This window comes from Amblyomma americanum, chromosome 1 (assembly GCF_052857255.1).
Source record: "Amblyomma americanum isolate KBUSLIRL-KWMA chromosome 1, ASM5285725v1, whole genome shotgun sequence".
NCBI lineage: Eukaryota > Metazoa > Arthropoda > Arachnida > Ixodida > Ixodidae > Amblyomma > Amblyomma americanum.
The window spans coordinates 313,429,421-313,443,254 of record NC_135497.1 but is presented as its reverse complement, the minus strand read 5'-3'; the positions used below and the strand labels follow the sequence as shown (position 1 = coordinate 313,443,254).

The following is a 13,834-nucleotide window of genomic DNA, read 5'->3' as shown; positions in this document are numbered from 1 at the left end:
TGGATGGAAGGATGGACAGAAAAGAAATGTAGAAAGGAAGGGAGGAAGAATAGATGGATGGATGTATGGAGGGTGGGAAGGGTGGATGGAAGGAAGGACGGTACAAAGGAAGAATGAAAGAAACGAAAGAAGGAAGGAAGGATGGATGGATACAAGGAAGGAAAGGAGGCAGGATGAAGTAAAGGTCAGTGCAGGATGAAGTAAAAATGATGTCCCTTGATTTGAAAGTGGGAGGGTGGATGGATTGGTGGATGGATGGATGGATGGATGGATGGATGGATGGATGGATGGATGGATGGATGGATGGATGGATGGATGGATGGATGGATGGATGGACGGACGGACGGATGGATGGATGGATGGACGGACGGAAGAAAAGAAGGGACGAACGAATGAATGAAGTATGGATGAATGGATGGACCGAAGAGCGGAAGGAAGTACGAATGAATGAAGTATGGATGAATGGATGGACCGAAGAACGGAAGGAAGTACGGATGAATGAATGGACAGACGGATGTATGTATAGAAGAAAGGAAAGAGTATGGATGGATGGAAGGACAGACAGAAGAAAGGAAGTATGGATGGATGGATGGATTGATGAATGCATGATTGGATAGACAAATGGAAGGAAGGATGGGAATGCAAGAAGCGATGGATGGATGGAAGGATGGACAGAAAAAGAAATGTAGAAAGGAAGGGAGGAAGGATAGATGGATGGATGTATAGAGGGTGGGAAGGGTGGATGGAAGGAAGGACGGTACAAAGGAAGAATGAAAGAAACGAAAGAAGGAAGGAAGGATGGATGGATACAAGGAAGGAAAGGAGGCAGGATGAAGTAAAGGTCAGTGCAGGATGAAGTAAAAATGATGTCCCTTGATTTGAAAGTGGGAGGGTGGATGGATGGATGGATGGATGGATGGATGGATGGATGGATGGATGGATGGATGGATGGATGGATGGATGCCGAACCCTTTAAATCGGGCGGTGGTTCAAGCCACATAGCCATGACTTGTGAAATTTTACTCTTGTCTTGATTTTAGCCACCAATCAAATAACCTTGGCTTGGTTACTTCTACCCGCTTAAAATTTACTTTTCCTTTACTGTCCTTAAACTCCAATGCTTTGAATAAATCAGCCCCGCTGCTTTCCACTGCAGGGTGAAGCCCTTTACAGAAAAGTATCAAGCGCTACGCGAGCGCGCGTCGCCGCGTCACACTGACATAGTTTCGTATGGTTGGGCAAGGCATAGAGTTGGGACAGGGAAAGGTTCTATTTTCCGGTGCTCTTTTCACGTGCTCGCTTCCCGTTCGCAGCTTCCATTCGGGCGATGCGAACGGAGCACGTGACACCCGCACCGCTGTGTGACGCGCGCTCATAGGTGTTGCTAGCGCTCTTTGGGGCCGCGAGCTTCCGCCCGTGTGCGGCTCCAGAATTACTTGCGCTGCAGCGGCGACGAGAAAAGGCATTTTCGAAATTCCAAAAACTGATATGACGTTGCTTACGGTGGGCTACAAGCTTCTCAATAAATAAGGATGAGCCTAACAGTAACAGTTAGAAAGTTGACTATTCAATATTAGTTAATCAGCCTGCTTGTATATGTCGACAGTGCTATGCCGAAAAAAGCGCTCTTCTAATTAAAAAAGGGATATTTTTAAAAATTGCTGACAGCCTTATATGAAACACCCTGTATAACATGAAAATTTAACTTGTGAAAAATATTGTGATATATTACCATGGTTCCAACCGCAGGGAGTAAAAACCTAAGGGTGTCAACCAGTACGTATGCATTCAAGTTACCTCAAAAATGAAATGAATGCCTTCAAACAAAAACCTTTTTCAGTATATGCAGCAGCATTACTCCACATTTTTATATCTGACATACCTTATTAAGAAACTTCTCCTTTTGTTTTGCAGCAGGATATAGGCGGGATTTTGTGCAGCGCAACACGTGTATACACCCACCACCCAAAATTTGTTGCAGCGAATTGCTTGTCTGAATTTGTGTGCATCTCTGAGAAGGCATACTTCTCATAACACATCCTCTGTCGAAGTGTCGATGTCTGCGCGGATGTATATACAGCAACAACTTCCAGTGCAGCCATATGTTTCAAACATCATCATCACGTTTTCTCTACTCAACATCATCATCATATATAACATCATATATATATATTTTTTCCACTGCAACACAGGCTATATATATCCCCTGCAAAACAAAGGCCTCTTCCCATGTCTCTTCCATATCCATATGCAATGTCCGCTGGACTTACTTATTACCTGAAACATGCGACGTCCTATAGGGCTATGAAGCGACAAAATAATAATAAAGATCTTATCAGACATCCATGAGAGACACTGCGTACATCACGGATAGTGTGTCTATAACGGATGCCATATCTGTCGTGTGTCACAAATATTAACTAGAGAAATCGGCGAAGTATTTCATATTCACAAAAACCGCGACACATGCTTAAGCACCCCATCCGTCCTCGTTAATGACTGTGAACTATTGTATCTCCATCATCATGACTGAAGTTGTCAGCTTATCAGTGTTGTTGGTGCAGCTCATGTGCGCTCTGGTTGTAAAGAGATTATATTTCATGTACGTGTTCTTTTTCAATAAAAATTCAGTTGTTAGTCGGCGCCTGTCCCGTCTTCTTCTTTCTTAATTGTCCCTGTTCCTGCGCTGTTTTTGTAAGTATGTATCAACTCGCTCAATTCGCCGTTTTACTGAAATATACAGATAGCCCAGGTAGCACGTAGCACATACCGAAACATTACGATAATGGTACATTTTTGTTATGGTCAAATGTTATTTCAACTTATTGTCCTTTTTTTATAATGTACGTTTTTGTAATATGTTCTATTTAAGCGTTAGAATAACCTTCCCCGAACATTCTTGATAACATATTTGTAACATAACTGCAACATTCTCGAAAATGGTGAAACAGCCCGGGTGCACAATTAAGCATGCAGTACCGCAAGATGTAACGGCACGCAACTTACAACGCTTTGAAGCACGTTCGAGAGCGACAATTCACTCACCTCCGAACGGGTACCATGGTGTCAAGGGATGTGTGAGTGATAGTGGCGAATGGGTAATAAACAATTTTCTGACAAAATAATGTTGCAGTGCAGCTATGCGTATGCAATCTATGGCCAGTACTATAGGGTGTCCCAGCTAATGCATGTTGCTGGCTATTGTATGAAGCAACCCACACTATTTTTATGTTGTGCTTAATTGCATAATTAGTCGAAATTAATTAACAGACTTCGCAAGCAGCGAAGATAGGCGAAAAAGTCCAAGGAGAAAGTTGTCCACGAAACGTCCCCCTCAACAGTTTCTAACTCTTCATCTATTACGTATCGGCTTTTTTTCGCTTTAAAGAACCCTAGATGGTCGAAATTATTCCGGAGCCCTCCACTATGGCACCTCTTCTTCCTTTCTTCTTTCACTCTCTCCTTTATCCCTTCCCTTACGGCGCGGTTCAGGTGTCCAACGATATATGCGACAGATACTGTGCCATTTCCTTTCCCCAAAAACCAATTATTATAATTATCGCTCTGTGCAGTGCTCTCAAACGTTCCGCCCAACGAACAAGGAGCTCATTTAGCCGGGTGTGCTGCTGCTTAAAAAGGCGACAGGGCTGCGACGCAGGCGTTGGCCGTGCGATTACCCGAGCGCAGGCGATAAGGGCTGTGTCTGCTGGTCGCTGTCATCAAGCGCCGCAAGGGAAGCATACCGCTGGCGTAAATCGCACCATTTAACTACTGCGTCGCTGCCCTGCGTCGCTGTTCGTTCCTACACGGAACGTTTGAGAGCACTGCAATCGCGGCGCGCAAGCGGGCATCTGCAGGGAACAAAAAGGAGCTGATACTTAATAGATCGAAAGTTGAAAACTGTTCGTTCGGACGTTTTGCAAACCGCTCTACAACTTTCTCATTGGCATTTTTGTCTATCTTCGTTGCTTGCGAAGTTGATTAATTAATCTCGACTAATTATGCAATTAAGCACAATAAAAAATATTGTGACTTGCGTTATACAGTAGCCAGCAGCATGCATTTGGTCGCGTCGTTTTGGAGTGCCTCGGCGCATTTTTCAACCCTGGCTAACGTCATCTGGGACACCCTGTATATCTAAGAGATGTGGTTTCAAATAGTTGAAAAACATCTTTACTGTAAAAACGGTGGGAAAAGTTCCGGAAATCAGTGCTCGAATATATATATGACTAACAGTATACGTTTAGAAGACTATATTAAAACAATGTTTGTTTAGAAAATTAAAGGGACAGTGAGGAGAACTCTATCATTTTTTAAAGCAAAATCTGATAGTTCGGCGTTTCATGGCTTTGTTGCCGCTTGTTCGGGAGCGAAAGATGCGTTTATCTCAAAGAAATTTGGATTCGAAGTTCAAAAAGTTTTCCCCGCTGCTCCGATTCAAACTCGGAAACTCTTAAGACGTCACGGCGCACTCTTATGACGTCATAGGACGCAGTGACGTGAAACGTGACGTAAACGCAGACTCCGTGATTTCTGAACGCTAGCGGTGCGGTCTAGCAGCTGCCGAAAAGAAAACTACCGCCGCCGCACGTTGAAGGCATCTATCAGGGGTCGCCACCGTCGCTTCGTTTACGTTTGCACCGGCGTCTTGCCAGCGTTACGATGGATCCCGTTCCCGAACCCGACGACGAAGTTCTCGCAAAAACTCCGGCCTGCCCTCCACTACGGGACCTCATTCTTCCTTTCTTCTTTCACTCCCTCCTTTATCCCTTCCCTTACGGCGCGGTTCAGGTGTCCAACGATATATGAGACAGATACTGCGCCATTTCCTTTCCCCCCAAAAAAAACCAATTATTATTATTATTTCAGCGACCTCAGCCCCATAGAGCGTGCGATGCTTTTGAGGGAGCACGGTTAGGTTAGGCGCCGGCGGGTCGTTTCCCCCTTCCGCCGTGAGCAGTCGTTGCAAATTAAATATCATAACCCCAGTGCGGGGAGTCGCGAGGGGCGAGGACAAGGTCGGCGCGTCGCGCCCATCGGAGGCTGGCCGGGGCTTTGGGGCCAACGGATTGTGATTCCTTGAACGGCGCGGTTACACGGTGCAGCAGGCGGCGTCGAGGTATCCCACGGTTGCAAGGGCCAGGTTATTTATTTATTTATTTTGCCACAAAAAACGGATGGGTGCTCAAGGGCGCTCGCGTTTACAGTTGGCGGCTTGAAAGTAAAGCCGACGCTTCAACGGCTTCCGCTCGTTTCCGGAGTTACGGGGTCCATTGGATCGGGCTCTCTCGCCCACTTGCATGTATGTACCATCAGATGTGTACTGTGAATGGATTAAATTAGCCGAGAGCTCGAAAAGAACAGCTCCGCCCAACTGCCGAAGCTATTGAATTACGTCACAACGCTCACATCGCCGCGGAGCCGAATCGGTCTGGCCGGGCCGGCGGCGGCTGGCGCACTTGGCGCGAAATAGAGGCATGCTCCAAGTCTCCGCCAGTGGGGTCAGAGTGCGCCGAAGCGGCCGAACGTATTCGGTAGCGGCATCTATGGGAGCCACTGAAACCCCCCGCCCACTCACTGAATAACAAAAAAAAAAAACCTGTGCCGAGGCTCGCAACCGAACCAGGGCCTTTGGCGTTTGAGGTGGAGACGCTACCACTCCGCCACGACGGCTTTTTTTTTTATTGCATGGAAATAGTGCCGAAAAGAAAAGTCTAAGCACGCTTACGCCACAAAACACCAGGCCACCTTACCCCTGCATGAACCCTCCTTCCAAAACATCAAAAGTCTGGGGGGCACACACATGAATCCCTTGAGCCACGACGGCTCAAGGTTTAACCATGAATAAAGGCGCATCTAGTGAATGCACTTTCCCGATGCAGAAGTCTCCGCGCTTTCACTACGTATATCCTGACCTAACAGAGCTAGGCCATCAGCAAATTTTCTTAAATCCCTTGTACCTTGTCTCCCGTCCCTAATAAACGATTTCCGTTAAGTAGTTTGAAGTTGACTGGCACAGCCGGGAATGTTTCACGGGGCGAACGTGCGAAGACACAAGTGCTCTTTAGCTCTTTAAACTGCGAACTGCCTTGTACGATCACCGACCATCGTGCCATCATAGTTTTTCATCGACCGCGCCGATCATCTGACCAGCCTGAACAGGCTCCTTCAAAGGTTAACTAGCACTTGAAGCGGCACTTGGAGTTCCTCTGCTGTTCGGCGCTTGTAAATCTGTGCGCGTCAAAAACAAAACCCCACGGGGCACGCAAAGCTCATAGACGCGAAGCGCCATTACAAATCGACTCTCTACTGGCCGCCTGTGGCGCCGCCAAGCATCGGTTTTCTTTGCTTCCAATATTCAGGTTGTCTTTTGTCTGTCTTCCTTGTGTGATAAAAGTGCACTATCGGTTTTAGAACAAAACTTACTTCAATACTGAACCGCGCAACCTTCCTTTGTCAGCCTCAGAGATTCGCGAATCCATGTAGGAAGAAAAATTCCTCTAAGGTGGCGTCTCTTGTCCTATGACGTCATCACGCTTGTACTTGCGAGATTGGCCTGTGGCGGCGATATCTGTATTTTGGCTCTTGCTATTTTCTACCTTACAAAGGCTTTGTTTTCAGTAAGAGTGGCGTTTTTGTGATCAGGAGCTGGTATTCTATTGATACAAGCCAACTTTAATTTCTCCTCAGAGTCCCTTTAAAATAGCGTTTTCTATAACTTACAACGTTATATATGTTAATTCCTAACATTGATGTAGCATTACTGCAACTTGCATAACATTTTATTGCGAAAGCAATACTGCTCGAGGTTTCCGCTCTTGGCCGTCGTCCCGGAGAATCCACCATTGGCCTTAAGCGTGACCTATGTGTGACGTCATACCAGCTGTGGAAAAGCGGGGCCCCAACTCGGCTCGTCGCGATCGTCCCAGCGAATCCTCCATGCTGCAGCTGCGCGCCGCTGCCGCGAGGGGCGCTCGCTGTACGTGATGTCATGCCAGCTGTGGAAAAGCGGCCCATCATTTGGGGCCATATCTAAACATTTGGGCACCATATCTAAACATCCGGGTCTCAGAAAGAGATAAATTGGACTCAATAATCAGGAGATGCTACAAACGAGCACTCGGAATACCCATAAGCACCTCCACCGAAAGACTCCTAGCAATGGGAATTCATAATACATGGAAAGAAATAGCTGAAGCAGTAAGGACCGCCCAGCAGGAAAGACTCAGCCAAACATACACAGGCAGGGCCATTCTAAGCATGGTGGGACTGCAGACGGACATAGGCATGCAAAAGGAACAGGATATTCCAAGAAAAATCAGGGAACAGCTGAGGATTGACCCGCTTCCCAAGAACATGCATCCCACCTTCAATAAGGAAAGGAGGGAAAAAAGAGCTGAAGCTGAACGCTTCAGCGAAGTAAACAGCGAGACAGTGGCATACACAGATGCGGCGAGCGGCAAACTGGGAGCAGCAGTAGCCTCGGTAGTAGATGGCCAAGGTAAAGCAATCTCGGCAGCAACAATACGCAGCCGCAATCCAGAGGTAGCGGAAGAAGTAGCAATAGCGCTTGCTTGCGTAGGCACCAAGGCAAGTTACATAATAAGCGACAGCAAAACAGCCACCTACAATTACGGAAGGGGCAGAGTAGCACCAGAAGCGGTGCGAATACTAGTTGGAAGGAAAATTGATAGGAAAATTAGCCTCACATGGGCACCAGCTCACACGTCAGTTCCAGGCAACGAGGCGGCGCACCTCTTAGCCATAGATTTCTACCTCCGGGCAAGAGCAGAGCCGCCCGATTGCAAGGAGCTTGACGAGAGACTACAGACATACACGGAGATAATAGAAAACTACAGATTACAGCTAAGAACTGTCCCTCCACCGGACAAACAGCTCGGAAACAGAGAGGCAACTTGGCGCAGATTACAAGCAGGAAGCTACATAAATCCGGTATGGGCATCACACGTCCTGAAAGACGAAGACATAGACGATAAATGTAAGGAATGCGGGGAGAAGGGGACCCTCGACCACATAATCTGGCAATGCACACACTCCCCAGGGGTCAATGAAGGAATAAATAGTAGAGAAGCCTGGGAGACCCTTCTGCAAAGCGCGGACCCCGCCATGCAGAGGAAAGCCATCCATCTGGCGGTAGAGGCCGCGAAGAGCCAGCAACTCTTTGCCTGCATCTGGTCGCGGAGGCCCCGGCCCCTGACCCTAGGCCTGCGCGCCAGGGGTAGGGAGTAGGGGGTCTCCATTTCTGATGGAAATAAAAGTTATTGGAATGGAATAGAATGGAAAAGCGCCCCCCCCCCCCCCCCCCCAACTCGGCTCGTCGCAGTCGTCCCAGCGAATCCTCCACGGTATGTCGGATGATGTGTATAAGGTGAAGCTGCAACGATGTGCTGCAGTTAAGAAGCGGCGGCGTGCGGAAGAAACGCATGAAGAGCGGGAACAACGTTTAGTTAAACGGCGTGCATATTATGCAGCCAGGCGAATGCGTTCAACATCTCTTGATCTGGGTGCATCTACAAGTATCATGCATGCTCTCAATGCTGACGCGACTTTGGCGACACCTGATCTGGAACGACAGAACGAAGCGAGGAAGAGACAACGCGCTCAAGAGACGCCAGAAGAACGCGCCGCACGACTCGAGAAACGTGGTAACAAAGATGCGGCTAGAAGTCGTGTCACGTCCCGGAATGACTCCAACTGCGGAAGAGACCGCTTAGAGTTTAAAGAGAGCGTCAGAATGAGACGAAACGAAGCTTTCGCAATTCAACTTGGGTTAAGCAGAGCTAAACCACATCCAATTTTTTTGACACTATTCTAATGTTCGGTGCTACCTGTGAGAGCCCTGTTTTAGAGGTTGCATTATCTGGCCGGGAGGATATATCTCGTTCAAGGCTGATTGTGAATTTTATTTGGTTTCATCAATTAGCTAATCTTTAAAGGGGCTGTGAAAGGGGTCTCAACAAAAATACTATGTGCCTAGGATGCCAAAGGGCGCCGCTTCACAAATATCCTCCAGCAAGAATTTTTTAGATGTGTTTTGTGGAAGCTGAGTTATCTGTAGTCAAAATTTGAATTTCCGCGTCTTCGCCCCTTTCTCTCTCCTCTCGTCACTTTTTGCACGCTGAAATGTCGGCGCTCCTCCGCCGGCCCCTCGCTACAGCAATATTCCAGTTCACTGTACCCTCACACTCCCCTCCGCCGGCTGCAATGATAGCACTCCGCTGCTGACATAAGGAGCGCGGATTCGGGCGAAAGCGGCGGCTGCGTTTTTATGGAGGAAAAACGCTAAGGCGCCCGTGTGCTGTGCGATGTCAGTACACGTTAAGATCCCCAGGTGGTCGAAATTATTCCGGAGCCCTCCACTACGGCACCTCTCTCTTCCTTTCTCCTTTCACTCCCTCCTTTACCCTTCCCTTACGGCGCGGTTCAGGTGTCCAACGATATATGAGACAGATACTGCGCCATTTCCTTTTTCCCCAAAACCAATTATTATTATTAAAGCCCAGCACCGCAGGTCGCCGCTAGGCACGGAAGCGGGAGTTTTAAAAATTGTATTGTAAATTGTCGGCTCGCTTTTGAGGTCTTGTACGCGGCATAAACGTTCGTTGGCCTGTACTCTACATAATGCGATCATTTTATTGCCAACCTCAAACACGCTTTTCAGGGACCCTTTAAATTACCTGCTAATTTGCCTGTTTTTATAGTTATACCCAGACAACGCTGCATCCTCAGGAAGTCCTGAGGATTAATTTTTGAGTACAATGTGTTGTCCTGAGGATGTCCTCGATTGATCCTCAACAAATTCTCACTGTTGATTGATCCTCAACAAGTACTCAGCCCTGTTGTCCGGCCTCAGTATGTCCTAATTAAGAACATCCTCAGATTTCCTCTAGACGACCTTCTCGCCAACGTCAGATGACGATGTAGCCCAGAGGATGCGGTTCACTTTTTTGCTTAATTATTGTAGGCAGTGTGCACAGCGGTTGTGAAACAGCTTTATTTTTTGGTTCTAGGAAACGAATTTTCCAGTTTCGCCATGCGAATTCAATTGACCGGTTCGTTCGCCGCATTTCTTGGTACATACAGCTAGGTTGTTCTAGGTGAATTCTGCCGCCTCAGTGGAAAAGCCAGTCAGAAGAGTGACCCAAAAAATCTATACACTCCAACCACATCAGAAGCATGCAGTACTTAAGGGTTAAAAAACAATATATCTTAATTAGATATCTCCTCAAGGCACATAATTAATATGCGCGTCATTTTCTCGCTGCGCAAAAGCAGCAAGACGTCATGCATGCATGCATACTCCTCCAGTCCAACAATATGACATTCCTGCGACGCAATGAATGCATGCATCCTTCAAAATGTTACAAATGGCGTTCCATACTGGGAAGTCCATGGAACGAGCGGGGTGCTCCGCTGCTAGTTTGCGCACCCTTTTTCTTGTATTCCTCGCATGTCTCCTGTCACCCTATCGCGATTCACACCGAATAGACCATCTCCTGCTTCAGAGATTATGTCCCCGAAACTAATGACCGCAATTAGCATCACGGGCGAACTAAAATGTCCTTTAATAACGCTGAGAATTCCAATTCTTGTTTACAATATACGCTACAAGCGCGCGTAAATACTGCGAGATCATTGAATCGCGGTTTGAACAAAAAAACTCGGGCAATGAAAACAAGCCCTAAGGTGAAAACGTTGTTTTATGCAGGACAGGAAGAAAAAAAAAACGGAAAGCAGACCGCATTAACCCCTGTGACTGGCTTTCCTAGACGAGCCGTACGCGAAACTTAAAAAAAAAGAAAGAAAACTTGCTGCGCAGCTAGAGTGGGATACGAGAGAAGGGCATTGCGGTGCAGTGCACGGAAGCGCTCCGATCCGCTGGGTGCAATCCTTCCCAGCATTCCTCAGTGGCGCTGACACGGCTTAGCAACTGCTTTCGCTGCTCGGTGGGATTGTAGAACGAAAGTGCTACTTATTGGCGAATTATTAATCCCACCTTATGCTATTTATTGGATTACTGCAAGCTCCTGACGCCTTTAGTGGAGCTGCCCTCGGATCGTCGGAGGAGTACTTTCCATAATGACATAGTAAGTCCATGGAATGAGCGGGGTGCTCCGCTGCTAGTTTGCGCACATTTTTTCTTGTATTCCTCGCACGTCTGCTGTCACCCTGTCGCGATTCACACCGAATAGACCATCTCCTGCCTCAGAGATAGTGTCCCCGAAACTATGTGACAGCTTTTTGTCGAGGTATCGCAGGGAGACCGCACTGGAGTGTTCGGTCAATAGGCCTTGTCTGTTTATCTGCGGCGGCTCGCCGCGCTCCTGATTGCGGTACTGCTGTGTCGAGACCGCCGACGAGAAACCTCCGTTCGCGCTAGGCAGATTGCTTGGATCAGAAGGAGTTCGCTATATTGCTTACAGTTAAAGCACCTGATGCGAGCAGTGGTACTTGATAGCGCGTCGTGGTCTCCGCACTGGCGACATTGGCTCGAATGCGGCCATCACTGCAGCGTGTGCGGAAGTTGCGGACTGGCGTCCCTTCGCGGCCTGTTAAGTCGATCTAGTAAACTTGACCTCAGAGGCACGAAATTTGTTGGCTAATTGTAAGAACGTATATGATCAGCGCAGCTTGTCTGATTTCCATTTATCAGGCAGTATGCTACGGTGGTAAACCTAACGACAGTAGGAAATCGTCAAATTTAGTTTTGTTTACTAGACGGCACATGACTCACATTGCCTGCGGCAAAACATTTGCCGTAAACAGGATCTGGGATGATTACCTGCGGATTGCAGAGGCGCTGTTAGCTCAGGCTGTTTTGTGTACGGTTTTGTACAGCTGTGACTTTATAGTCTTTTAGTGAGGAAGAACAATGTCTAGTTGTGCTTCCTCACTGGCGCAACAGTCTGGCAGGTTTTTGCTAAACTGCATGAAGTTTGCCGAGATCGAGACTGACGCGCAGCATTATCTGGCCGGACAATACTTCCTGTTATCAGTCGCTTTCCCGATAGCTGCGTGCAAGTTTTCAGTCCGGAGAGATAAGACTGCCCGTGCGTCGGCCTTGGTTCGCTCCAAAGGCGCTGACCGCTCGAAATGTGCTCGTGCTAGCGTATTTTCTTCATTGATTCCCGGGTGCGATTCATCATGTGGCCACTTGCAGCTGAAGTGTTGTGGGTTTCGGCCATCTCTGACAGTGAGTTACGTGCGTATTGTGTGACGTTTTGCGTCGTGCGCTGTGGCGCAAGAGGCCGAGCGCGGCGCACTTAGGCTTTTGCACCTTTTGGCACATTTGTGCAACGGTTGTGTTGGCTGCTTCTTTCTTCGTATATTCGACCGATGCAGGTGGGCGACATACCATTTTTCTGAAGGTGCAAGTTCTAATTCATTTACTCATGAAAGCTGCGAGATAAGTGGAGTCGCCACCGTGGCCTAGTTTCACAGGTCTGTGCTGTCACGTTGATCTGCTTGCTGTTGAACGAACTTAATGCACAGATGGTGAAGTGTTTTGTCGGACACTTGGCCAGTGTGACTGGTAATGTGCCATGCACTGAAAATGGCTGTTCAAGATACCCACCACATTCTTCGTTGCATGTTGTAAACTTGGAAGCGCAAAAAACCGGACGACGGACAGAGTAAGGAAACACAAAAAACAGGTTCACGTTTACAACATGCATCACCAACTAGCCCGGCAGCTTGCTCTCCTGAACTTCGTTGCATGTTCTGCGTTATTGCTTGGCTGTGGAGCTTGGCCTTTTGGCATCCTGTATTGTGCAATTACATTTTATGCTCTCTGGATAAAGCTATATTCCTGTGGGCGCAAAAATTATTTTACTTACAATTTTCAAAGCTAGTATACAGTGCTGGTGAAACATGGAAGTAGTGTAACAAGACTGTGAGACTGTTTTGTGCTCTAGATTCCATCCTTGCCTACCCTTTTCATGCCGCAATCACAAGCTGCTTCATTTTGCATTTGATTTTACTTGTTGATTTCTCTTAGACAGTCCCATTAAAGCAATAGCGTGCCTTATCGTTGCAAGAAGGAACTCTGAAACTGCAGTCATGTCTTGAGGCAATATTATTTTACAAGTTGTTTTGAGCACTACTTCAGTCTTGATTTTCTCTTTGCTGTAGTTGTGTGAGGAGCGTGCTTTCCCGTGACATTTAAACTGTAAAAGCCATCTAAAAGTTCTTCAGATGTTAGCTCTAGCAGCTTGCTCAGCATGAAAGGGTTGACTACGGGCCAGAAAAGGAAAAGTTTGATTTGTTTCTTTTGCCACTATTGCAATGAAGGCCCCCTGTAGCTGTTACTACTGCTGAGCGCTGCCGCGGTGCCTAAGTGGTTATGGTGTTTCGCTGCTAACCTGAAAGACGAGGGTTTGATCCCGGCCGCAGCGGTTGAATTTCGATGGAGGTGAAATGCTAGAGGCCCATGTACTGTGCGATGTCATTGCACGTTAAAGAACCCCAGGTGGTCGAAATTATTCTGAGCCCTCCACTAGTGTCCTTCATAGCCTGAGTCACTTTGGGACGTTAAACCCCAACGAACAAACTACTGCCGAGCATGATGTTGTGGGATTGAATTGGATTGAGGGATTGACTGGCAGCCATATCTTAATGGAGGCGATATACAAAAATACATATCTGATGCATGAAGCCGCTGCATATAAAAGAACCCTAGGTGGTCAGAATTAATCTTGAGCCCTCCACCGTTCTGTCTCTCACAGTCCAGAGTGCAGCTCCAGCAGGGAGAAACCCATTGTTATGCAACTGCCGGAGTCGCTTGTTGGTCGCAGTGGCCTGACCAAGTGTCTTT

The 13,834-nt window shown here is 47.5% G+C and overlaps 1 protein-coding gene across 1 annotated transcript in view; it reads left to right on the top strand.

Annotated features, from left to right (window-relative positions):
- The first annotated feature begins 11,878 nt into the window (after window positions 1-11,878).
- Window positions 11,879-13,834, top strand: part of LOC144115358 (uncharacterized) — a 42,928-nt gene continuing 40,972 nt past the window's right edge. The window contains 1 exon segment of the mRNA XM_077649714.1: window positions 11,879-12,214. Within this exon segment, the coding sequence (XP_077505840.1) occupies window positions 11,894-12,214 (321 nt within the window). The 5' untranslated portion in view covers window positions 11,879-11,893.